Source organism: Phoenix dactylifera, chromosome 11 (assembly GCF_009389715.1).
Source record: "Phoenix dactylifera cultivar Barhee BC4 chromosome 11, palm_55x_up_171113_PBpolish2nd_filt_p, whole genome shotgun sequence".
Lineage (NCBI taxonomy): Eukaryota > Viridiplantae > Streptophyta > Magnoliopsida > Arecales > Arecaceae > Phoenix > Phoenix dactylifera.
Genome location: NC_052402.1, coordinates 10,335,435 through 10,359,837, shown reverse-complemented (window position 1 = coordinate 10,359,837; position 24,403 = coordinate 10,335,435). Strand labels below are relative to the sequence as shown.

General features: G+C 37.6%; 1 protein-coding gene across 11 annotated transcripts; it reads right to left on the bottom strand.

Annotated features, from left to right (window-relative positions):
- Window positions 1-502: 502 nt before the first annotated feature.
- On the bottom strand, window positions 503-23,989 carry LOC103707657 (serine/threonine-protein kinase BLUS1-like). 11 transcript variants are annotated; one of them, XM_039131549.1, is made up of 20 exons: window positions 23,675-23,987; window positions 23,064-23,240; window positions 21,699-21,953; window positions 20,225-20,349; window positions 20,011-20,055; window positions 19,808-19,889; window positions 19,656-19,724; window positions 19,416-19,586; window positions 19,273-19,338; window positions 10,719-10,787; window positions 10,297-10,617; window positions 8,692-8,897; window positions 5,573-5,655; window positions 5,343-5,428; window positions 4,468-4,590; window positions 4,337-4,379; window positions 4,185-4,231; window positions 2,443-2,504; window positions 2,305-2,356; window positions 503-810 (listed from the first exon to the last, which is right to left on the bottom strand). In XM_039131549.1, exons 2-20 carry the CDS (start codon window positions 23,232-23,234, stop codon window positions 730-732), a joined length of 2,157 nt encoding a protein of 718 aa, XP_038987477.1. In that variant the 5' UTR covers window positions 23,235-23,240; window positions 23,675-23,987; the 3' UTR covers window positions 503-729. The 11 variants fall into 11 exon arrangements, with proteins under 11 accessions (XP_038987477.1, XP_038987481.1, XP_038987479.1 ...); XM_039131551.1 differs by lacking the exons at window positions 503-810; window positions 2,305-2,356; window positions 2,443-2,504 and adding an exon at window positions 919-1,732 and having other exon boundaries at window positions 8,692-8,964; window positions 10,297-10,373; window positions 10,495-10,617; window positions 23,675-23,988; XM_039131552.1 differs by lacking the exons at window positions 503-810; window positions 2,305-2,356; window positions 2,443-2,504 and adding an exon at window positions 919-1,732 and having other exon boundaries at window positions 8,692-8,964; window positions 10,297-10,373; window positions 10,513-10,617; window positions 23,675-23,988.
- Window positions 23,990-24,403: the final 414 nt, after the last annotated feature.

Sequence of the window (24,403 nt, the reverse complement as noted above, 5' to 3'; positions counted from 1 at the left end):
TAATCTCTATATGGTTCTTATCATTGATCTGTTTACCTGTGTCACAGCAGAATTGAAATGAGATCTTGACCGTGCACTGAACAATATGGCAATTTAGGAGGATTGATATGGTTCAACAATTCAAGCATTAGTCCGAATCTTTTTAGGAACCACCCAAAATAACAAACTTACAAAATAAATCTGTTTATCATAAAAGAATTTATCGTGCTTGACCTTGCTTCACCTTCTATTGCTTTCATTATTATATAAGGTGTTCGCTTGTTTAATGAATGGTCAACCTTTTGCAACCATAAGCTTTTCTCTAAATTTGGATTTATTTGGTCGACAGTAAAAAGCATACAAGGACAGCTTGCTAGAGATTGAAGGACATCTTCTTCTTCCTTGTTACCAACCCTCCTGACTATGATCCTCCTGTTTTCTTCAACTTTTTTAACCTTGCTTCACATCTAATGTACATTTTTTTGAATCCTAATAAAGGCCGGGTGGCTGTTTCACCTCCCAGTTCATCAGGAAAAAAAAAGCAAATTATATTTGTATACACAAGATAAACTCAAGTACATAAGATTAGAGTTTTTGTGAGAGAGGAGTCAAAATTGGGAGTGCGTGCCACCCCCATATTGTGATTGTACCGAACGTGGTTACAGGGAAAGAACCTAGTGCAAGTGAAAGTACCCAATTCCATCACAAACTCTCTACAGGACCTGTCATATAACTGATACGCATAATATATCACCCCTTTGCTGATATGTTCTCATTCCACATCTTCTCATCCTCACCCTTCTTGCATGAGCCCTTCAGTTGCCGTTCCAGCTGTAAATAAGAAAGAATAATAGGCAATTCAGATGAAACTCCAGAATACAATGCACAATTAGAACACATAATCATGACCGAAAACCATATTATCCATGAATGAACTGATTACTGAATCGTCCATATCACCATTATCAAGACAAGCTAGTGTTGCTTGCCTTGTGACGTATAGACATATCTCCAAATGTACAGATGCATATAGCTAAATGCCAAAATGTTTCATATTTGTTTCTGAATTTACACTCTCATGGGGCTTAGAGCACATGCTCCATTTGCACTAGCTGACTCGAACAGGAAATAGGCTGAGGTTCTTTTCTCTGTGAGTCTTATTCTAGGTTAAATCAACTACTACATAATAATATATAACTACATGCATCTTTTATCTAATCATAGTTCATTCCTATCTACACTACGAAGTACTAACTCTTGTGCGACTTCCTGACTGCACAACCATCAGGAGTCGTGGCTTTTTCTATTTTCCATTTCCGTCCTCCAATCTCTTGATGGTAGAGGAAACTGATAGAAGCATGCAGCATTCTGTACAATGAACGGTATTCTATTTTATCTCTCAAGCACTGTTTGGAGACCAAAAAAAGTGCATTTCTTTTTGAGAGAATGTTGGAAAGAGCCAACACAAATTTCATTACAGCAATCAGCCTCCTCATTACTTCATGAATCTCCCATCTTCTGGGTGTTGGATTCTTCATTTACTCTAATTGTATAGTCTTGTTTTTTTAGGGGTAGGCCTTCCTGTGTCTGTGATGTTCGCTTTGGGCCCGTGAGAGAGCCCTGGTGTGTGTTGGGGCGTGCTGGGAAGGTCTGCTTTGCGATTTTGTGTGAGCTGCTGGTATGGTGTTAGGCAGCACTTCCCCCTTCCTATAATTTCTTCTTCTTTCCTTTCTTTTGTATTCCATTTTATACCCTTCAAAATGAGAGGCGGTTTACCACCATTTTGCTCCAAAAAATGAAAAAAAGAATCATTGCAGCAATCACATGAGTACAAGAAATTAGTGCATATCTAATAAAAGAAGCATATTTTGGACACTTCCAAAAAAGAGCCTATTAACCTAAGATTGACCATTGATGAACTAAAATCAAAGCATAAGATACTAAGAAGCGTTTGCAAGTACTTCTTTTCCATCTTTTCAGGGGAGGAGGAGAGGAGGTGTGCACATACCATACTTGTATACTAAGACATGGTAGCTTGTACAGTGATGTGATGCAAGCATGAAATTTTTGGATTTGATATTTATGTTGAATTACATAGTAATGATCATATAGAATTATCAAAAGCAAATAGACATTAATCAAGAAGTCTTCTACCATCAAGGTCTGATCCATCTACATGATTGTTAGTAAACCCATCCATTTTGAGCAAACAGTGATGCATGCAAATGCGATTGTGAGTTAGCATCACAGCAGAAGAACTGAAGAGAAAAATTACATGACGGAAACTCATAATGATTTGGTAGATGTAGCAGAATATTTTTCTACCTGACTGTTTTTCATATTTAATATTTGCAGCTCTTCAGTGAGACTCCTGATGCTGAAATTGAGGGCAAGTCATAGTCCAACTCTTAACGTCTAGAGACCAGATAAATATGCTATAGTTGGAAATAGATAATGACATACCTTTGTTCCAAATGAACTGCATAAGATTGCAATCTTCTCTCCCTAGTGCAAGCTAGAGGTAGCTGTATTAAGAGCCAATTCGAGTTACTCAAATTGATCAAATTAGAGCAATAGTTACTCGGGGAATTGGTGAGCCCAGTTGTCAATGTTCCAGGGATTTGAATTTGAATCAAGCCCCCAGCAACAGACCTACCCAGCAATTCTTTCGGCATTTAGAATTATAAATCTGTAAATTGATCATCTAAACATATTAGCAGCCCCCTTGAAAAATCTCCTGGTTGTGTGACTGGGAACAGACATTGGTGTTTGGACTTGAAGAAAGACCAAAGGGAAGACCAAAAGAACATCAAACCCAAAATATAGACGCCCATGACAACTAACAAGACAAGTTCACCACACAGTTAAGTAGAGGTACCAATTAAGTATAAGACTTGTGGAATAACAAAAGAGTATTTTTGCCATCTAGAAAAAAGCAATGTAGACTGAAAGGGTTAATTTAAGACAGAATCTAACGCAATAATTGCAAAATTCACAAGTAGTTTTGACTAAAGAAGGGCTCAAGATTGAAAATGAAAAAATCCCAAATATCCGCGTTGCATGAGGGGGCTAGGCTATTGGCTAACAAGAGAGAATCAAATATGAATAATAAATGGGCAATGTAGAAATCTCGAGAAGAGATTTGAAAAAGGGTGACCAAAGTCGGATAAAGTTCAGCAATGAAGGTAGCCCGAAGCTAGATAGGAACAATGTAGACTGAAGGATTAACTGAAGATAGAAGGTCATCATATGACCAAACCTCAGAAGAATTGTCAAAATGAAGAGTCGAAAGTTAAAAATCAGAAATTCCCAAACATGATCTGTGGAATGAGGCGCCCACCACAGACTATTGGTTAACGAGAATTAGATGACTAATAAATTAGCAAGGTAGCAATCCCAAAAACTACCAAAGTTGAGCAAAGTTCAGCATGACTGAGACCATCTGGAGTCACCACATGCTAGAAGTATGAGGCCACCATATACAAAGACTAGCACAAGAATTGGCCCCCCATATGAGTTCTCGACATAAAAGACAGATAAAGGATCCTAAAGCTCTGGAAAATTAGATCTTAAAATGGAAAAATGAACTATTGGGCATAAAAAAGATGAGTTGGGCTAAACAGAATTTAATAGGATCCAAGCAGAAGTAAGGTTTTCATTGTGATTTTGTTCAAAACACAATTAGTTACCTGAACAGGGACAGGTTGTGGGAGTTGGGGCTTGCATTTCTTTAAAAAGGAAACAAAGGACACGCTTAGAAAGCAGGTGAGAGAGTTGGTTTCCTGAGAAATTCCAAAGTGGGTGCAGAATCCTGGATAAAAGTTTCCTGCTACTAAGGATTACAAACAGTATTTTATGTTCAACAATAGTAAATTTGACCTTTAAACAGTGGATTGAAGGTCAAAATCATTTTAAGCAAAGCTTGAAGGCCAAAATTTTAGACCTTGGAAAAAAAGAAAAGACAGGAAGGGATCAGAGAGGGAGAAAAGAGATTTGGCATCAATGGAACTTAGACAAATAACAGCAAATTATATTGACCAAAATGAGTCAAATCAAATGGAAAGAGGAGCCGCTGGTAAGCAAAACCATGGCAAGCAAACAAAATGTTAGAAAATCATAATTCTCAAGTTGACTTTTTCAGAGTGACCAAATATATTGAAAAGACTAACACAGTGACAGTAGTATCTGATCCAAGCAAACTATACCTGGAGTAAGCTAGTATTGCCTGCATCAGGATGCTCCATCTGATTAGCTGCACCAAGGAAAGAAAAAGGACAAATACATATATGTTAGCTCCAGAACATGTGCAAAGTGAACAGCTTTTTGAGAAATGGAAAAGAAGTTCAGCAAAGCGTACTATATGTTTGCTCCAGACACCTGATCAACTTAATTAGTTGTTCCTGTCAGCAAGACAAATTAAATACGACATGCTATAAATTATAGAAAATAGAACATTGCAAAATATAAGGTAGAACTTCCATGGAAAACCTTTTGCATAGCATTTTGCTGCAACAAATATTGCAAAGATGGAAGGACTGCAGCAGTGTCTACTGTAGGAATTGCTGACACTCCACCAACTTCATTTATCAAGTAGTCTACCAATGGTTCTTCCTGGGTGACAACAAGTGTGAAATGTTAGAGGTGCCAAGCATAAAGGAAACTGAAACAGGTATAAATTCCTTTGTCCTGATACTTCAATATATTCAATAACGAAAATGTTCACACAAGAAAAAATAGGCTAAGAAGAATAAACAAAATAAACTAGTTGATCATCTCAATTGTTTAAATCATTAGCTGTGGAATACTTAGTTACTCCTTCAACTCAATGAAGTATTAATACAAATTGAAGTGCATGGTCCGTTAAACCTTAAAAAAGATCTACTTAAAGTTATCACAAGATCTAGTTTAATTTCCCAAAATAAGAAACAACTTTAGAAAGACTAAGTTATTATCCACAACAATTATGACTATCGCAACACAACCTAGGGAATACCCCAGCGATCACACCCCTCCTCTCCTTGAGGAATGTTCTAGATCTGTGTCTTGGTGGTGCAATCCCAAGTACTTGGACCTGATTAGTTTACCTCGTTGAGTCTTCCCTCCCTTCTCTCTCTTAAAAAAAAAAAAAAAACTTTACATCTCTTCAATGTTTTTTTATCAAAAGAATATACACATTTATACTTAGTAAAGTAAACAATGAGCATTTCAGTAGCACTTGATAGCGTCCCATGCCACTGCACAAAATAGATATCAGAAAAAATCAGTGTATTTAAGTTTCTGCTGGCATCAAAGCAAAGCCAAAGATATCTTGCTCTTCACTTTTCCGGATTTAACTATGACAACCACATTGAGGACTCGCATACCTTCAAGCCAGCATCCGATGAAGTGACCTTGAAACGCCCCTTACGTTGGATGACAAGTCCTCCAGATGATTCATCATGCATGTTTGCTTTTTATTGCCACGACAATTTGTTGCAATGAAATAATTAAATTAGGATTGATCAATAAATTATTAGAGAATTTTTTAAGTTGATTTCTGCAGTTAAAATATGGAAAAGTAGATGAAAAAAGGTATATATCATGAATAGCATACCTGAGGTATAGGTGTGGAAACCTCTCATATGGCGGTATGATAAAGGACCACTATGATTTCTTTCACATTTATATTTTTGTTCCCTTCAAAATATTATGAAATGTAATGACATCAACTTTACAAATTAAAATTGTACTGAAAATAAATATAGACTATCAAAATTAGAGAGAAAAGAAAGAAACAATATGGACATTTATCTGCCAAAATAGAAGTTACAAGTCAAAAACTGATTGTTGACAGTTTCAGAAACATAAGGAAAAACTGCCACCACTTTATTGTAATTAAACTTTTTTTTTATGAGAAATGAAACTATAAAGAAAGAGTTTGAGTAACTATCAGGGATGAAAAATGTTCAAGGTTTTAAGTATCGGTTTCAGTACCCATCACAGTTCGCCAAACCAATACCGAAGAGGGTACCATCCAATGACCAGTTTAGTATGATACGGATCCGTAACGTGCCATTCTAGGGCGTACCAATACAAAGCGAGCAAGAGAGAGGGGAAGAGAGAGAAGAAGAGAGAGAAAAAGAGAAAGAGAGGGAGGGAGGGAGGGAGGGAGGAAGTGAACTCAACAAACTATTTGTAGATTTCAATTTGAAATCAGTAAAAGAAAAATTCAGGCTTACATTTTGAACCAATGGAATGAACCATTATGGTAACGGACCGATCCGATTCGGTATGCCTCGACCGGCTGGTTCGGCACGGTTCAACAGATCTTGGTACCCATACTAGTAGACACCTAGTACAATTTTGGTATGGGATATTTTTTTTCGTATTAGCACTTCGTACAGGGGGTTTAGCAGGTATTGGTTCCCTAGTATGGTACTCCTAATATGGACTAATATTATCTAGTACTTAAAACATTGGCAATAACCATTATGATAAGGGAACCGAGAACATATGCTTAAAAATAAAATATGACCCTGATATAAAATTTTTAAATCAGATACCTAACAATACGATGATTTGACTTACATTTAATAACAATCATGGAAACATCTCTAAATAATGTTATAACCAAGGATTGATGACCTAGTCGACCCTTGTTTGTATTAACCATCCTAGATCAGATGAGTAATGAACCAGTCCCCTGAGGCACGTAGAATCCTAATCCACCTAGAAGGGGCTGTTCTGGTTGGTATCTGACTGAACCAAGAGGGACACGACCAGCGCTAACCATTCGACCCAATACTAGTCAAAAAGGCACTTGGTTCCTCTTTCTTTTTGTTGGTGTTTGAATGGGGATACGAGGAAAGAATATGGGAGAAAGAGATGGATAAATGGGAGGGGGAGAGAGTGCGCGCTCAAATCCAGCCTCATCCAAGAAAAAATATAGGACCCTAAAACCTCACCAAACTCTAAACAACCCCAAACAACCATAAAACAAAGAAAAAACAAAAAAGAAGAAAATAATTGGGTCCAAGTATGACACCAGGATGCCATAGTGCCTGTGTGTGTTCATACACTACTCTGTCTTGATAACCAATCCAATGCTGACTGGCAATGGCTCTAGGACCGGGTATTTAGACCTTGATTACAACAATAGCAGAAACCGGACTGAGTTTTCTTGATAGGCATTAAAAGCATATGGATCCATAGGCAAACAAGATAAGTAGAAAAGGAGAAACTGGTATATTGAACTCTATTCATGAAAAATCAGATTGCTGACGTTTGGAATGGCAAAATCTTCATCATGATATGCAGTGTCAACAGTTACCAAATACTGTCAGTTGAAGTCCCGTATTGTAGAATTCTTCATGGCATGTACAGCCACTGTCTAGCAAGGAGAATGAATATGGCAAGCAATCAATATGTAGCAGGCTTAGAGTGCAGTCAGAATTCCAACTGAGATTAGAGCCAATCAGACCAATTAGAATTCCAAGTTTTTTCTGATTTTGGTTGGATAGAAAACCCATCCATGCCTGCCTACATGTGAACCATCTCTTCAACTCGTTATAATTCTACTGCCATTATAGAAACTGATGAAAGAAACATTGTTTGTGCTCGACTAGCTTAGTCATCCCAAAAACTGTTTGGATATAATTAGTATACCTTATGAAAAAAGTGGATAGACAGTAATTAGGTGAAACGTAATGACCTTGAAGATGATGAGGAGATGCGCTAATGGTCAGGTCAAAAGCTCATCTTTTTTGGAACAAAAAACCTCCAGACTAAAAGTAATCCAGCACTCCAAAAATAGCAAGCAGGGTTTAAAATCATTAATTTTGTATTCATGCTACAAGTGTTGCTTTAAATGCCTAATGGAGGAATATCGTTAGCAGGAAAGATAGATCATATATGAAGTAGCTGGGCAGATACACTGCAAAAGCATGATGAGAAGGGTTTTATTCTCATAGCATAACATAACATGATGTAGCATCCAACAGAAGTGCTCAAACTATTAATAAGTAACCACATGGATAGCATGATGAAGACAATAAACACAATGAGTGGATCTGGATCTGTTCTCTCCATTTTATATAAGTATTGTTACTGGTGCCGGTACTGGTTGGGACCCAGTCAACATGACACCGGTATATTAGCATCTACCAATATAAAATATGCTTTGGCTTCTTGGTACCACATTGTGATTCCTTTTGTTTTAAGTTTCCGATTGCATGTTGCAAGATCCATTGAACCAGTACTAGGTGCCGTACCAGTCAGTGACTGGTACATATAGTATTAGTACGTACTGTACAGACAGTACACTCAAGAGTATTGGTTTGGTACCATGTTTTCTTAGGATTGTTTTTTATTGATAACATCATGGGTATCTCCCTGTAAGATACAAACATTTTAACATCCTCAAATGTTGAGATGTCTTATTTTTCTGTACATAATTACAATTTTTCAAGTAGCACATGACAACAGCAGAAAAAATTGTCTCATAGAGTCATTAATGGTGCCGGTCATAATTGACCAACAAGAATATTTTCCTCACCAGTGAGATAGAGCCAAAAAAATTTTGTAGGATGCCATATACTTGACAAATAGTTCAAAATCAAACTAGTATCACATTGAAAATTTTGAAAAAGTTTTAATCTCTTTTGTATTACACATAAACTCTCAATATGGAGGTAAATATTTCCAGGTCTGAGCTCCCAGATATGAAAGCATTACCTTTCTGCATCCATCTCAGAATTCTTGTGAAGCAAAAGAATGCGTTCTGGTAGAAGAGAACCACTTAAAAAGTTCTGGCATCCAAGAACATCAATATTTTGGAATACAGGATTTTTTTTCCCCCCATTTCCACCACTGTTGTTGCCAGCATTCAGATCTTCTGCTATGGATGATGGTTCCCATGGGACTTCTGATTCTGCATTTGACTGCATAGCATCCTTCCTATTAGAACGCCCAATATTGTCATCATCCTCATAAACATCAAAATAACCTCTGCATCAGTTAATATTTCATAAGTTAGAATATAAGTACCATGTCTTCCTCCGAGTACTTGACAATAGGGCTGACAAAATATGACCCCAACCTACCATAAGCAGGTTCGGGTTTGGGTTAAACAGGTTGTCGTAAACAAGTGGACCCATTTAACCCGTTTAACATTTGGATCAGGTTTGGGTTTCAGACATCTGCCACATTTAACCCATTTAACCAATTTAATATTTGGGTTGGGTTGGATCAGGTAACCCGTTTAACCCATTTAAGACCTGTTTAACCTATTTAAAACTGCTTAATCTGTTTTTATCCTATTTAACCCGACCCGCTTAACATGTTTAAACCGTTTAAATCTATTTAACCTGTTAAAAACCCACTTAACTTGTTTAACCGATTTAACTTGATTTGACTTGTTTAATAAATGGGTTATGCGGGTTGGATTGGGTTACCTATTTAATAAACAGGTTGGGTTCATATCTTAATTTTTGATCTACTTAATAAACAGGTTGGGTTCGGATTGATAAATTTTTGATCCAACCCGCATCCTAGCCAACCTGTATCCAAGCCGACTTGACCCGATTGCCGCCCCTACTTGACAATGACAGTAAAAGTTTTCTGAAGTATAACATAGGGAGTCCTTTTAAATCTGTGAAGAAACTTTGGTGGTTTATGAGAGTTAGTTTCCTCTTTTCTTTATTTGTGTATACATCAAAGTAAGATGATGCGATAATACAATGGCAACAGTGCAACCCCAAGTGCTGCATGTTCCACTATAAGTTGTTAAAAAAGATGTATTTAATTTTTTTATTTTTGTAGATTTTAAAGTTTTCCATAAGTCATGCAGAAAGATATTTAAGTAAGCTATCACATTTCCAAAATTTAGAAAATTAAGTTGCATTCCTAGAGTTGCAAAATCAAGAATATTGACTGCAAGATGCATAAGAATATGTCCCCAATCTTTAGTATTTAAATAAACAGAAGCTTAAGAAATCCTAAAATTTGTTGCTTTCTTTCATTTGCTAAAAAGAAAGCACATCATAATGAAAATAGAAAATAATCATGTTTTAGTAATCCCATGCAATAATTACCTTCTATTTTCCAATAAGTACTGCCACCATAGACAGACTCCAAGACATTGATCAGAAAAAAATTGTACGCATATGTTCATTCTGTTCCGTTTATCAACCGGAGAACTTTTTTTAGTTTTTTTTTTGCATGTATTTATTCGTATCCATATGTTAAATATTTTCAGTTATCTTTTATTCATATGATTCAACAATTAAAATGTTCTGGTATAAGACAATTAAAATGCTCTGAAGAAATATAAAAGCATACTCTAGTGCCTGAAGAGGATGAAGTGAAAATGAAGAGGCAAATAGACCTCCCAATTCCTGAAGATCTTGACGCCCATCCTAAGAAAAGAGAGATGTCAGAAAATCTAGAAAAATGTGATAAGGGTTTGAAAATAATTAAGGCAGAAGAAAATAGAGAAAAACTAATTTGGTCTAGTGACAACACTTCTCTTGAACTTGCATTGCTATCCTGGCTAACCCTTTCAGTTGACAGAGCCTCTCGTGTATAATCAACCTCATCATGTCCATCCTTCAATTTGTGATTCATGTCCCGATCTTCTGAATTATCATCTGATGACTTAATCTGAAAAACAGAGATTGTGAGAGGATAGAGTACCTAGTTTCCTTTGATCAATCACTGTTCAAATCATGCTGAAACTGAAACTCAGAAGCGACTATCCATACAAGAGAGGCCTGAGTTTTCAATTCTTCCAGATCAAAATTCCAACCACTGATTCCTCGAATGAACTCCTGCTGCAATGCCACAAGGATTTTGTTGTGATTATTGACAAGCATCGGTCTGGTACTTATTAGAGCATGAGCTATAGCTTTCAGTACAAAAGAGAACTTCTCATGATGTTCTTTATCAGGAAATAATGATCAGTTCACATACCTATAGAGTCCCACAAGCACAGTTTGTGTCTTCATATTAATGACTTCTGAACATGGGATATAGGTTTAATACATAACATAATCATCACATAGCCTTGGGGATAGAAATAACTAGAAACTAGCAAAAAAAAACCAACAGGTAGTAATAGGTCATTATGTGATGAATGAGACTGATATCATCAAAAAATAAGAGAGAACATGAATGAGCAAATTATCTGAGGTATTCACATGGTACTCGGCTATTCGCTATTTTGTAATTTAGACAGCATCAGTCAATTTCAACCCACTTAGCATTTGACATGGTAACACGACAGTCTATTCCTTCAAGAAACCAAATAACAACTATAAACACCGTAATGAACATCTAACAGTGCTTCAAGTTGAATCCAACATTATACATTTGTGCCTTGGTGTGCATAATGGAATCAATATTTTGCTGAACATAAAAAAAATGGAGACAGTATTATAAAATGCATTAATGAAAATGTTCTATTATGATAAATACTGTCTATATCATATATTTGTGAAGAGATAAAGTTGGTGATTGATAATATATATAGAGAGAGAGAGGTCTTGAACATCACATCTGACTCTGCTATCATGACCCCTATTTACCTGATCCATAGTGAATGTGCTATCCTAAGAATGCTGACCTCGCTGCCATTCATCCTGACCAAGATCACCATTTCCATCACAGTCAACCTAATTTTTGCATTTTATCCGCCTTGTTCTAAAGGCTATACCTATGCCACCATAAACTACCATCTAAAAAATTATACAGTATTTAGAAGATATAGCCCTTCAAATTTTACCAACACCTAAGATGCAGACTGTCGCCAATAACTAGACTGTCGCCAACACCTAAGATGAAGGAATAGACTGTCGCCAATAACTAGGACCAGCTTTACCAGGAAACTTGGCTTGGGTGCTACATGTCTAAGCATCATCAACATTCACGCACAAGCCTCAAAAGAATCTAGGCATGGGGACCTGGCATATACATAAATAATATATATATGTGGGAAATGACAATAAATACCCCAAGGACATTCATTAAGGTGATCGCACACATTTATTACCAATGGCATGATGTATTGTTTTTGGTTAATAAGCTATGATTAAATATAATACTTTAGTCATCAAACAACTTTCTAAATTTGCTCGTCTCCATCTCAATTACCAACCCATCTACGGCTTGCCCCTGTTCGTTTCTTGTTATTCACTTTAGCAAAGTATAAATGTAATTTACACGCACGCATATGCGCAGACACATGCACAGCACACTCGCACCCACACCCACAAGAACACCTCCCCACCCCACCCACCAACATACACACATCCACACACATAAGCACATGTTATACATACACTGGCAAACATACATATAAACACATATACACATAGACGCACAAATGCACAACCACATGTAATAGCCCCATACCAGCTAGGAACCGACACATGGGACCTCAATATGGCCCGATTTTAGTGAATCAGGCCCAAATCATCCCACATTGTGCCATATCAAGGCATATCAACCCTATACTAATCCTCTACCACTGAATATACCTTTCTTTTGCTCATTTATACAGAGATGTACTGACCTTTTTTATCATGCTACATATTGCACTGAGTTCCGACTGATGAGTGCTACAGGTCCATACCTAAATATTTAAATCCTTGACACATGTAATTATGTACGTATACATAGACATGCATATAAAGATCTTTTAAGATACTTAAATTGGCAATCAATCATGATAACTCATATGAAAACACAGTAAAACTTTGCTTAAAATGTGCAGCACTTGAATTAAGAGTCCCCTACATGACACTTTAAAAGAAAGTGCTAATTGTTGATAGCTGCAGATGTCAGCAGAACACTCAAAATGAAACGTCTAGCCATATCCTCCTTCAAGTAATTATAGTGATCCAAAAATGTCAAACACTCAATACCTCTATAAACCTTAAAAATAGAGTGTCTAGGCGATTAGACTAGGATGCAAAATCATCAATGCACAAAGTAAACAAAGAAAAATACCAATTCTCGACAATTTCTGCCGAGTCAGCAAACACTTGTCTGGCCATGTCATGTCATTAATTATCATGTCCAAAAATGTTGACACTTCGAGAAACCTTAAGAATGGAGTGTCCAAGTAATTGGACTAGAATACAGAATCTTGAAACATAGCTCCTGATACGCTGCTGATACGCCTCTGTTACAGCTGCTGAACTCAACCTGGGCTCCACCAAAGCTTCACTGATATGCTGCCTGATACGCCACTGATACGCTGACTCACATGCTGATGAGGATTGGTGTGAAGAGATGGAGCTGAGCTGGAGCTGAGGAGGAAGCTTAACCACTAACCAAATTCAGTTGATCAGTTCAACTGATAACTGAATTCAGTTGATTCCAGTTGTACTAGTTAAGTTAGTTTCAGACTTACTTATAAATAGATGTGTTCATGATGTAATCAAGTAATTTTCAGTGAAGAAATAAAGGAAGTCTTCCTCCATCTATTCTTCTTCCCTCACTGTTCAAGGTTTCAGTTTTTGTCATGGTATCAGAGCAAGTCTCCATGGCAGCGTCTCATTCACAGCATTTTTCTTCCTTTTCTTCTTCTGCCGATGATCAATCAAGCCCATATTTCCTGCATCATGGAGACAATCCAGGTACTACTCTGGTTTCACAAATACTTAGTGGGGAAAACTATCCAAGTTGGTGTAGATCAATGGAAATGGCACTAAGTGCAAAGAACAAGATAGCTTTTGTTGATGGATCACTTCCCAAACCAGAACCATCCAACCCATTGCTTTTAGTATGGATTAGATGTAATGATATGGTGACTTCTTGGATTCTAAATTCACTGTCAAAAGAGCTAGCTGAGAGTGTTCTTTATATCAACTCAGCTAGAGATGTTTGGAATGATCTACGAGAAAGATTTTCACAAGGTAATGGACCTAGAATATTTCAAATTCAAAAGTCCATTGCTTCTTTGTCACAGAATCAATCCAGTGTTAGTTCCTACTTCACTAAACTCAAGGGTCTATGGGAGGAATTATGGAATTATAGGCCAAATCCTATCTGTTCTTGTGGTGCAATGAAACAGTTAATAGAATATCAAAATCAGGAGTGTACCATGCAATTTTTGATGGGGTTAAATGACACTTACTCACACATACGAGGTCAGATCCTCTTGATCGATCCTCTTCCCTCAATAAATAAAGTTTTTTCATTAGTATTACAAGAAGAGAAACAGAGGGAGGTCACTTCTGATGCTAATCCGAATGTGAATAATATAGCATTCTTGAGCAGATCTGCTACTAAATCAGGAGTTAGCCATTTTCAAAAAAAGGATCGCCCCATGTGCAGTCACTGTGGTATGATGGGGCATACAAAGGACAAATGCTATAAGTTGCATGGATATCCTCAAGGATACAAGCCCAAAACTAGAGGACCCCAAAATACTGAATCTCAAGCTTCTGTGAATCAAGCAACTTCCCAGAAGTTACCATTTACAGCAGAACAATGTCAACAATTACTTGCATTGATCAATCCTACTGCAAATGGTGATTCTAAAGTCACTCAATCCTCTGTATTCTTGACTCCTGGGGCATCTTCATCAGGTTCTAAAAGTGAGAATCTAGCAGTAAACATGGCAGGTATACCCCCTTCACATTTCTTGGCCTCTGCTTTTTCTTCATCCCCAAGACACTGGATACTTGACACGGGTGCAACTGACCATATGGTGCACTCTCTTTCCATGCTGACAACCATTACTTCTGAGATTTTTACATCAGTCAAACTCCCAAATGGAATTTCTGTGCCGGTTACACATATTGGCACTGTCAAGATTTCAAAACATATCACACTCACAAACGTTTTGGTGGTCCCTTCATTCTCTTTCAATTTGATTTCTGCCAGCTCTCTATTAAAGCAAATGTCATGCTGCCTAATCCTCTTGTCTAACTGCCTATTCATCCAGGACCTGTGCACTTGGACAACGATTGGTTTGGCTAAAGAACAAGGTGGCTTATACTATATGATCCAAGATCATATTGCTGAGGCTGACAATGTTTGTAAACCATCTGCTAATACTGTCACTGCAGACTTGTGGCATTTTAGATTAGGTCACCCCTCTTCATCTAGAATGCATTCTCTACACAATTGTATTCCTAATATTGCAAACACAAAGCTACAACACTGCACCATTTGTCCTTTAGCAAAACAGCACAAACTACCTTTCCCTGTTTCATTGAATAAAACCCAATCCCCTTTTGAGCTTGTTCATTGTGATGTATGGGGACCTTTTAGTGTTCAGGCATATGATGGTTCTCGTTATTTTTTAACCATAGTTGATGATTACAGTCGTTGCACTTGGGTTTTCTTAATGAACTCAAAGTCACAGACACAATCCCTCATACAGTCATTTTTTGAGTTGGTGGAGACTCAATTTCGTGCCAAGATCAAATCAGTACGTACTGATAACGGCTCTGAATTCAGTCTTCATGAGTTTTTCAGTTCGAAAGGAGTCATTCATCAACATTCATGTGTTGAAACTCCTCAACAAAACGGTATCGTAGAGAGGAAGCATCAGTATCTTCTAAACATAGCCAGAGCACTTAGATTTCAATCTAATATCCCTCTCAAATTTTGGAATGACTGTATATTGACAGCGGCATACCTTATTAACAGAACACCATCCCATTTGCTTGCCAATAGGTCTCCCTATGAAATGTTATTCTCTTCAAAGCCAACTTATGATCATCTTAGAACATTTGGCTGTTTGTGTTATATGTCAACACTCACTCGGAACAGAACCAAATTTGATTCTCGGGCTGAGCCTTCAGTTTTCCTTGGCTATCCATATGGAATAAAAGGCTATAAGGTTTACAATTTACAAACCAAGTCTTTTTCCATCACTCGGAATGTAGTTTTTCATGAACACGTCTTCCCATTTAAACAATTTCCTTCTTTACTTTCAGAGTATGCTGATTCACACTGTATTATACCAAATTCCATACCCGACAACCCTCTATTGCATAATCTTCCTTCACCTGTTCCTTCAGAGCCTTACCTTCGACATACTTCATTCGAACCTTCCTTGAATCAAACTGAACCAGTCTCACAACCACAGTCCAACGCTGAATTAAGAGTTCAACCTGTGAGGAGATCTACTCGAAATAGAAGACCACCTTCCTATCTGCAGCAGTATCATTGTCAATCAGCCACTTGTTCTTCTGCTTTTCCATCTAAATCCATGATGGCAGGTTCTACTACTTCTTCAGGTAAACAGTATGACATATTCTCCTTCCTTGGCTATAATAAACTCTCTCCCACCTATAAGTCATTTGTTCTTACCATTAGCAAAGAGATTGAACCCACCTCATACAAGCAAGCTGTTCAATGTCCTGAATGGAGGGAAGCCATGGCCAAAGAAATTGATGCTCTAGAACAAAACAATACTTGGACCATCACAGATCTGCCACAGGGTAAAGAAGCGATTGACTGCAAATGGTGTTACAAAACTAAGTTCAAATCAGATGGAACTGTGGAGCGCAAAAAGGCTCGATTAGTGGCCAAAGGATTCACTCAACGAGAGGGATTTGATTATTTTGAAACCTTCTCCCCAGTGGCAAAGCTAACTACCATCCGAATTCTTTTAGCTGTTGCAGCTGTGAACAATTGGTATCTTCATCAGCTTGATATCAATAATGCTTTCCTACATGGTGATCTGCATGAAGAAATCTATATGAAAATACCTCCTGGTTTTACTAGAGAGGGGGAGCATAAAGTTTGCAAACTAAATAAATCCCTTTATGGTTTGAAACAAGCTTCTAGGCAATGGTTCTTCAAACTTTCTGAATTTCTCTTAGCTACTGGTTTTAAGCAATCCAAGGCTGATTACACTCTGTTCACAAAACAGCATGGGTCAACATTCATGGCACTTCTGGTGTATGTCGATGATATCATTTTGGCAAGTAATGATCTTGCTGCCATTACTGATCTTAAGGTTGCAATTGATCAGAAATTCAAAATCAAAGATTTGGGTGAGCTCAAATATTTTTTGGGACTTGAAGTTGCAAGGTCTACAGATGGAATTTCAGTCTGTCAGCGCAAATTCACCCTTGATCTACTTTCAGACACGGGTTTTCTTGGTGCTAAACCATCTAAAACCCCCATTGAGCAGAATTTAAAGCTGACTAAGGATGAAGGCTTGCCTCTTGCTAATCCTACTGAATATAGGCGACTCATTGGGAAACTTCTATATCTCACCATCACTAGACCTGATCTATCCTACTGTTTGCAAGTTCTAAGCCAATTCATGGACAAGCCTCATCATTCTCATCTCACTGCAGCCCACCGTGTGCTGCGATATCTTAAGGCTACTCCTGGACAGGGTCTGTTCTTCCCATCTTCCTCTGAATTAAGTATCAAGGCTTACTCCGATTCAGATTGGGCTGGTTGCCCAGAAACACGGAGGTCTCTTACAGGTTACTGTGTATTCCTCGGTGACTCCTTGATTTCATGAAAATCAAAAAAACAGTTGACTGTGTCACGATCCTCGGCTGAGGCAGAATATCGAGCAATGGCTGATACCGCTTGTGAGATAACGTGGATTAAGTACATTCTGACTGATCTTATGGTTCCACACTCCAAGCCGGCTTTACTATTTTGTGACAATAAAGCAGCCTTATCCTTAGCCACTAATCCGGTTTATCATGGAAGAACTAAGCATATTGAATTGGATTGTCATTTGATTCGAGAGAAAGTTCAGTTGGGGATCATTCACATATTGCATGTCCGCTCTCAATATCAATTAGCAGACATTCTCACTAAAGCACTCAACTCTTCTCAGTTTATTCTCCTTTTGTCCAAGATGAGTATTCACAATATTTACTGCTCATCTTGAGGGGGAGTCTTGAAACATAGCTCCTGATACGCTGCTGATACGCCTCTGTTACAGCTGCTGAACTCAACCTGGGCTCCACCAAAGCTTCACTGATATGCTGCCTGATACGCCACTGATACGCTGACTCACATGCTGATGAGGATTGGTGTGAAGAGATGGAGCTGAGCTGGAGCTGAGGAGGAAGCTTAACCACTAACCAAATTCAGTTGATCAGTTCAACTGATAACTGAATTCAGTTGATTCCAGTTGTACTAGTTAAGTTAGTTTCAGACTTACTTATAAATAGATGTGTTCATGATGTAATCAAGTAATTTTCAGTGAAGAAATAAAGGAAGTCTTCCTCCATCTATTCTTCTTCCCTCACTGTTCAAGGTTTCAGTTTTTGTCACAGAATCATCAATGTACAAAGTAAACAAAGATATCAATAAATTTAAAAAAAATATCAAAATTATATAAAATATTACTCATTTGTATTCCATAAGTCCCATTATCACAATGTAATTGCTAGTCCACAAACTACAGATACCACTAACATAGGAGCAAATCTCATCAATAAGCAATTCAAAACAAGGGCTTAGGGAAGTATGCTTAAATTGTATGCCAGGTTATAAATTTTCCAATCTATTTATTATCGGATTCTTGTAGTTTGGAATTAAGACTTGATATCGCTACATTTTTTCAGAAAATGTGGCCCTAAGAAAAGGGTGCATATAGCCAACCCCAACGAGTTTGGGATTAAGGCTTAGTTGAGTTGAATTATATATTATGGGATTCTTGACTACCTGTTAATATCAAGCATGAATTAACCACCAAATTGAAACACTTTTGCAAGATAGATTTTGAATGTTATAGATACATATAATGTTATACATAGATATATGCCTTTAATGAAAATATATAAATGTATGTACAGGGATATATATGTCTATGTCCATGCACATATATATTGCCCTTCTAAAATTCCTGTTAAGGTAAGTTAATCAGAATGCAGTAATAGTGAAGGATTAGTCCTGTGACAGTCTTCTGTTAGAAAAAACTAGACTCCCTTCCAAAAGTGGGTCTACAAGTTTCAAGTTATAACTGTTCACATTCTAGATTTTTAATGCACTCAACAGTATAACCTTGTTCAAACTTGCTTAAAGAACATTTCAAGCTCAAAGTTATTACAGCAAAAAAAAATGTACCCTACCACTTTGAGTTCAGCTTAACAATTTCGCTAGAGCACAAATTGTCCATTTTATCATAATCACATGAATGGACGGCTGCTCCTGATCAAATAATATAGATAATGCTCTTGTACGCAAGTGCAACTTAGCACTTGAGTTTAGATTAACAATTTCACTAGAGCACAACTTTTCTGTTTTAGCATAATTACATGAGTGGATAGCTAATCTGATCAAATAGATAATACTCCTGTATGCAAGTAGCGGGCTCACCTGTGATAATTGCTCTTTACCTCCACACAGAGCCTTGTTCTGTAGAAGAAAATCAACCTCTTTTCCCTGGAAACAGGTGTCAGGCTATAAAGTGTATAGAGATATTGAAATTTTCAATTTATAAAACAATTTGAACTTTTAACCTTTTGTCGCCTAAAATGATCACCAAGAGGAGGAAGGCTATCCAGAATCGTTCGCACTAGATATTCTTTGGAATGAGCGTTTGTGAAGAAAGCATGCCTCAAAAGTTTTTCTGAGGTGGGTCGCTTCTTTGGATCTTTCGCTAAGCAAGTAGCTACCATATCTTTAAAAGTCTACAAGACAAAAGCACTCTCAAACAAAATATAACAACTTTTGACATAAATTTGGAGTAAAAAATGCACCTTTGTAAATCTCTTGTCCCTTTCATAATCAAGACCAGGTGGCGAATTTTGCAAGGTCATAAGCAACACCTGTAACAATTAGAGAGCTGTCTTCAATATGTACCGAAAGGATCAAAATAATGCATATAGGCATCCAAATGCTCGTTAAACACCTTCATCAGAGGATACTTAGAAAATGGAGCATGACCATGTGCTAGTTCCAGTGCCATTATGCCAAATGACCAAATATCTGCTCTGTTAACAAGACACAGAATGAAAAAGGAATAAAGCACCCTTTAAAGAAGGATCAACTTGTAAAAATATCTCTACTGTAATTAGTTTTCAGCACCACAGATCAAATGGGTCACCCACTCACTTAAAATTATATCCATTTAATTGCTGCATTACTTCAGGAGCCATCCTACAAAATGCATAACATATTAAAGCATGTTACTAGAAACGAAATCCATATAAATAATTCATCTGACCTGATCAATGGTAGCCAACAAAAAGAGAATCTTCATAAATAAAGTATTTGGAATCCAAAATGAAGTGCTTAAACTGCAAAATATAATGATCTAAACAAGCACCAGCATGGAGTTCCTGCAAATGTATTTTGAGAACGTTGCCTATTCCCGGTATCAAACATGCAAGCTGAGACCCCAAAATCCGCTAGCTTAACAGTTCCATCAGAATTAATTAAGACATTTCCAGCCTGAAAGAAGTGGAAGGTATATAGATTGTATAAGTATCAAATAAGTATTTGAAGAGTGAGAATTTGGGGTATTTCTAAGAAGATTTACCAACCAACATTAAGACTTCAAAAGGAGCTGATGACTGATAAAAAGCTTTCATAAACAACAAAATTGGTAACTAAGAAAAAGGTAACCATGCTAAAGGCATTTAGACTGAAGAATAGCATTAAAGTGTCTCATCACACAGGTCCAGTCAGCAGTTGTGGCATCCAGCAAAAAAATACCAACTACACCTTACATCCCTAAAGCAATTCCGAAAACTACAATAGAACTGCTATCAGCTTGACAACTACTTGATTGCCTTCCCTCAATTGAACAGCCAAGACACACAAGATTATCATGATTTCATGGATTGAATAGAATTTTCTTTGCTGATTCAACTCCATTCATATGTTGTTTCAAGAGAAATGGATTTGGCTACGTAGCAAACCCTATCATAACTAGCACAGTTAACTGCAAACTAGTGCATGAGTCACCTCTCATTAAATGAGGATATGTTATAACAAAATGAATACGCTGGAACCAAATGCCTCCATACAAAAGGTCGCTTTAGTTGCCTCCATGCTCAGTCTGAACTTCCATGTAAAGAATTTCCATCTATACATGTGTACCAAAAACACCACCACATCTCTGTGTAGGCCATGCACCAATTTCCAGAGTGGTCAACACAGCAAAAGCAGAGCTTGTGTTAAACAAGGGCATGCGGACGGAAACCATCTATAGGCGTGTGTGGTGTTGCTTCTCCTTTTTAAAAGCTCCTTACAAAAGAAGAAGCCATAAGCTAGGTTTTCTATCTTCTCCTAAAAGCACTTTTTGACTTTTTCTTCTTGTAGAAGCACTTCTCAGATAATATTACCTAACATTTATTTTGTAAAAAGTAAATTTTGCTTTAAGACGCTTTTTAGTTGCATGAGGATTTCTCTAAAATAGATAATCATAGACATTATTCTCTGTAGAGCAGATTTTTGCAGAACAGGGCCCCCGTTTTTCATAAAATCTTTTCACGTTTTATGACTTGTCAATTTTGGCAAAATGGATTTTATAGAAAACAACATATTCATTTTGAATTATTTATGAATCTATTTTACTAAGACTTAACAATCAAAGTACCCTTAAAAGTTACAAGAGTACTCTTATCAAGCAACACCAAGCACACCCTCTAGTTAAGTAAAATTCAAGAATCTATCAATTAAATGTGTTCCCTCTTGTAATCCTAGAGAAGTGCAATGTGAAGGTCTGAAGGAAAACTATAGGCCAGTAATAATGCTTCTGATCATTATGAGAGCATCAGAACCCTGCAATTTTATACCTTAACATCTCTATGGATATGTCCATGACCATGGAGATAAACGAGAGCTTTAAGAACCTCACGTAGAAGAGTGGCAATAACTGGCTCATCAAAGCCCTCTGGATAAGCAGATTTCATTATATGAAGGCAAGACCCTCCGGCCATGAAAGGCATCACAACCCAAAGCATGTGACCCGATGTAAAAGAGCAATGTGCATGTAGTACATTTGGATGATCAACCAAACTCATTGTTCGCACTTCATGTCTGACCCCATCCTGTAAAAGTTAAAAATAAAAAAGAACTAAAATGGAGTTTAGTTCACATAATCATGGAATCACAAGTGAAATCATTAATAAATTTACCATTGAGGATCAGCAGTTTGCAGTCAAAGAAATTCAATTTGAATTCACAAACTCTCTGCATTTTTGCATGACTTGGAAGAGATAATACATGTGATTTCACAGGAAAATGTATTGAAACTTGAAAGCACTCGAAGCATTAAGAAAAACTTTCAGTGTAGAAGATGCATGATCCCTTCTTTTGTGGACAAAAACAGAGGTAGGGAAACCCACCCAATGATTAGTTCATTATATGCGAGTTAATTATCACTTCGTCATGACTGAAATATGTAAATGTATCTTTTCATCACAGGCAAACAAATCAAAAGAAATGAAGAAAGTATTATAAACCACAGCATTTGAAGAAAAATTAGTAATATGAAGAAAATTGCAAGTGTAGAATTTACAGGGAAAGAAAAAAGTAAAGGCAACCCTTCCAGATGGAAGGATCTAAGATGAAATGCCACCTACAGTGGCTTTTGAGAGTAAAAGGAGAAAATCTGTGAGATGATCTACAAGATTATTCTGACATGACTATGGAAAGCTCCATAACCTGTTTGGTACAATTCAGATTCAAGTCTATCCAACCCACTTGTAGCCCTACAAGGGATGCTGAAGTTAGGTTCAGATCAAACTATTGAAACAACCAAATCATGTCATTACAAGTGAGGTAGACAGGTGACCTGTGTTTAATATTAGATTGATTGCACAAAGGAAAGAGAATAAGAACTAGACAGCCAGTTCCAGGGAGAAAGCATAACTGATATTAGGGGGAGGGCTGAACTCAAACTTAGATCATTGGTACCCAACCTCTAATGACTTTACCAACTACACTAGTTTGCACCCTCTCCAGTGAGGCATATCAAGGTACCTAAAACCATGCTTCAGAGGAAAATGTACATTCATGATGAGAGTGAGAAACGCAAGATAACAATATAAAGTTCAAAGTATTTAGGATATATACTAAAGCTAAAGAGAAAGCACATAATTTATATCAAATTGTTAGAGTTTAAATATAATGATTCTATAAGTCAAAAATTATCATACCAGATCACGACTGCATTTCTCGAGGTCCAAAATCTTGATAGCAACTGTTTTATTTAGGGGGATACAAAGAGCCCTGTAGACAGTAGCACTGACACCTTCACCAATTTTCTCAAATAATTTGTAGTCGTTAGAATTGGCAGGAAATCTCTTCTCTTGCTCACGCACCATCATGCTCTCCTATAGGACAATTACCAAGAAAAAAAAAAACTTTTTCTCTCAAATATCTAAGATGCATGATTACGTTGTGAAACTTAAAAAATAGGCATCACAGATATGTTTTTTTTTTGGGGTACATATCTGTTTTTATACTAAATCTACTAGTAAAAGAGCACATGCAGAGAAATGTGAAATCAATAGTCCAGCAACAAAGTAGACAGTTAGCTGTATCTTATAGGTTCAACAAGATATAACATATTGTCTGGATGAAATAATAGCATAAGAAGTCAAGACACACTAAGATTTTCCTTCATTTAAATCAAGCATTATATTCCATCGAAGAAACGGATGCTACAACTTAGGGAAAAACCAACAGCAGCGGACGAACAAGAACACTATCTCACATTATAGGATGAAGTGATGAACAGAGTACACACCGAGCGGAAGGTCGTTACCGAGAGTTCGGAACCTGAACTTGAAGACGCGACGCGCGAAGCTAGGGTTTTCTCTGCTTCCCAAATCCAACGCCGAGATCAAGAAGGTGGTAGTGGCGAATCCCTATCCTTGAACAAACCAGGGAGTCCTGATCTCGTACGTAGATCTACACTCGTCCGCCACTAGCAAGGCGATCTCGAGCTGCTCTCGCTTTCTCCCCCTCTCTCGCTCTCACTCCTAGACGCTCTCTTCCGTTGTGGTTACTACAGAGGGGAACTTTTGGAGCCTAGCCCACAAGCCGACCTTCAGTCTTCAGATCGTGGGAGAGGAGGGAAGCGACGGAACAAATAGAGAGAGATGTGTCGGGCCCGCCGGAAGGGGAATTCAGTGAGATAATCAAAGAGCTATACGACGGGGCCCAATCTTTATCCCAAACCTTATACTTTTGTTTTTTTTAACACGCCCGGTAGGGCCCGCGTGCGACTGCCTCCTGCCACGGGCCCCGGAGGGAAGAAATTGGGCAACGCAACATGGGCCCCGTAGCATGTGTTAACTTAATAAAAGCGGGAAAGCCGGGGGAAAGAGAAGCCCGACGACCTAAGGACCTGGATGTCGGACGCGTGTCCGTAAAGGCAGTGTTTTGCGTCCGTCCTTTTACGTGCTCATACGGATATACGTACCGCCTCCATGATCGGTTTAAAAAAACCCTTCCGGCTGAGATGCGATCGGATCACCGCCTCCCTGGGCCT

Excerpts from the sequence above, each read along its gene's own strand:
- LOC103707657 (XM_039131546.1), bottom strand. The coding sequence starts at position 23,234 with ATGATGGTGCGTGAGCAAGAGAAGAGATTTCCTGCCAATTCTAACGAC. Across the intron at positions 10,618-10,718 it reads TGAAAACTCAGGCCTCTCTT|ATTAAGTCATCAGATGATAA; the intron begins GTATGGATAGTC and ends TCTGTTTTTCAG. Across the intron at positions 1,733-4,184 it reads GCAATACTAGCTTACTCCAG|GGTATAAAATGGAATACAAA; the intron begins GTATAGTTTGCT and ends CTCATTTTGAAG.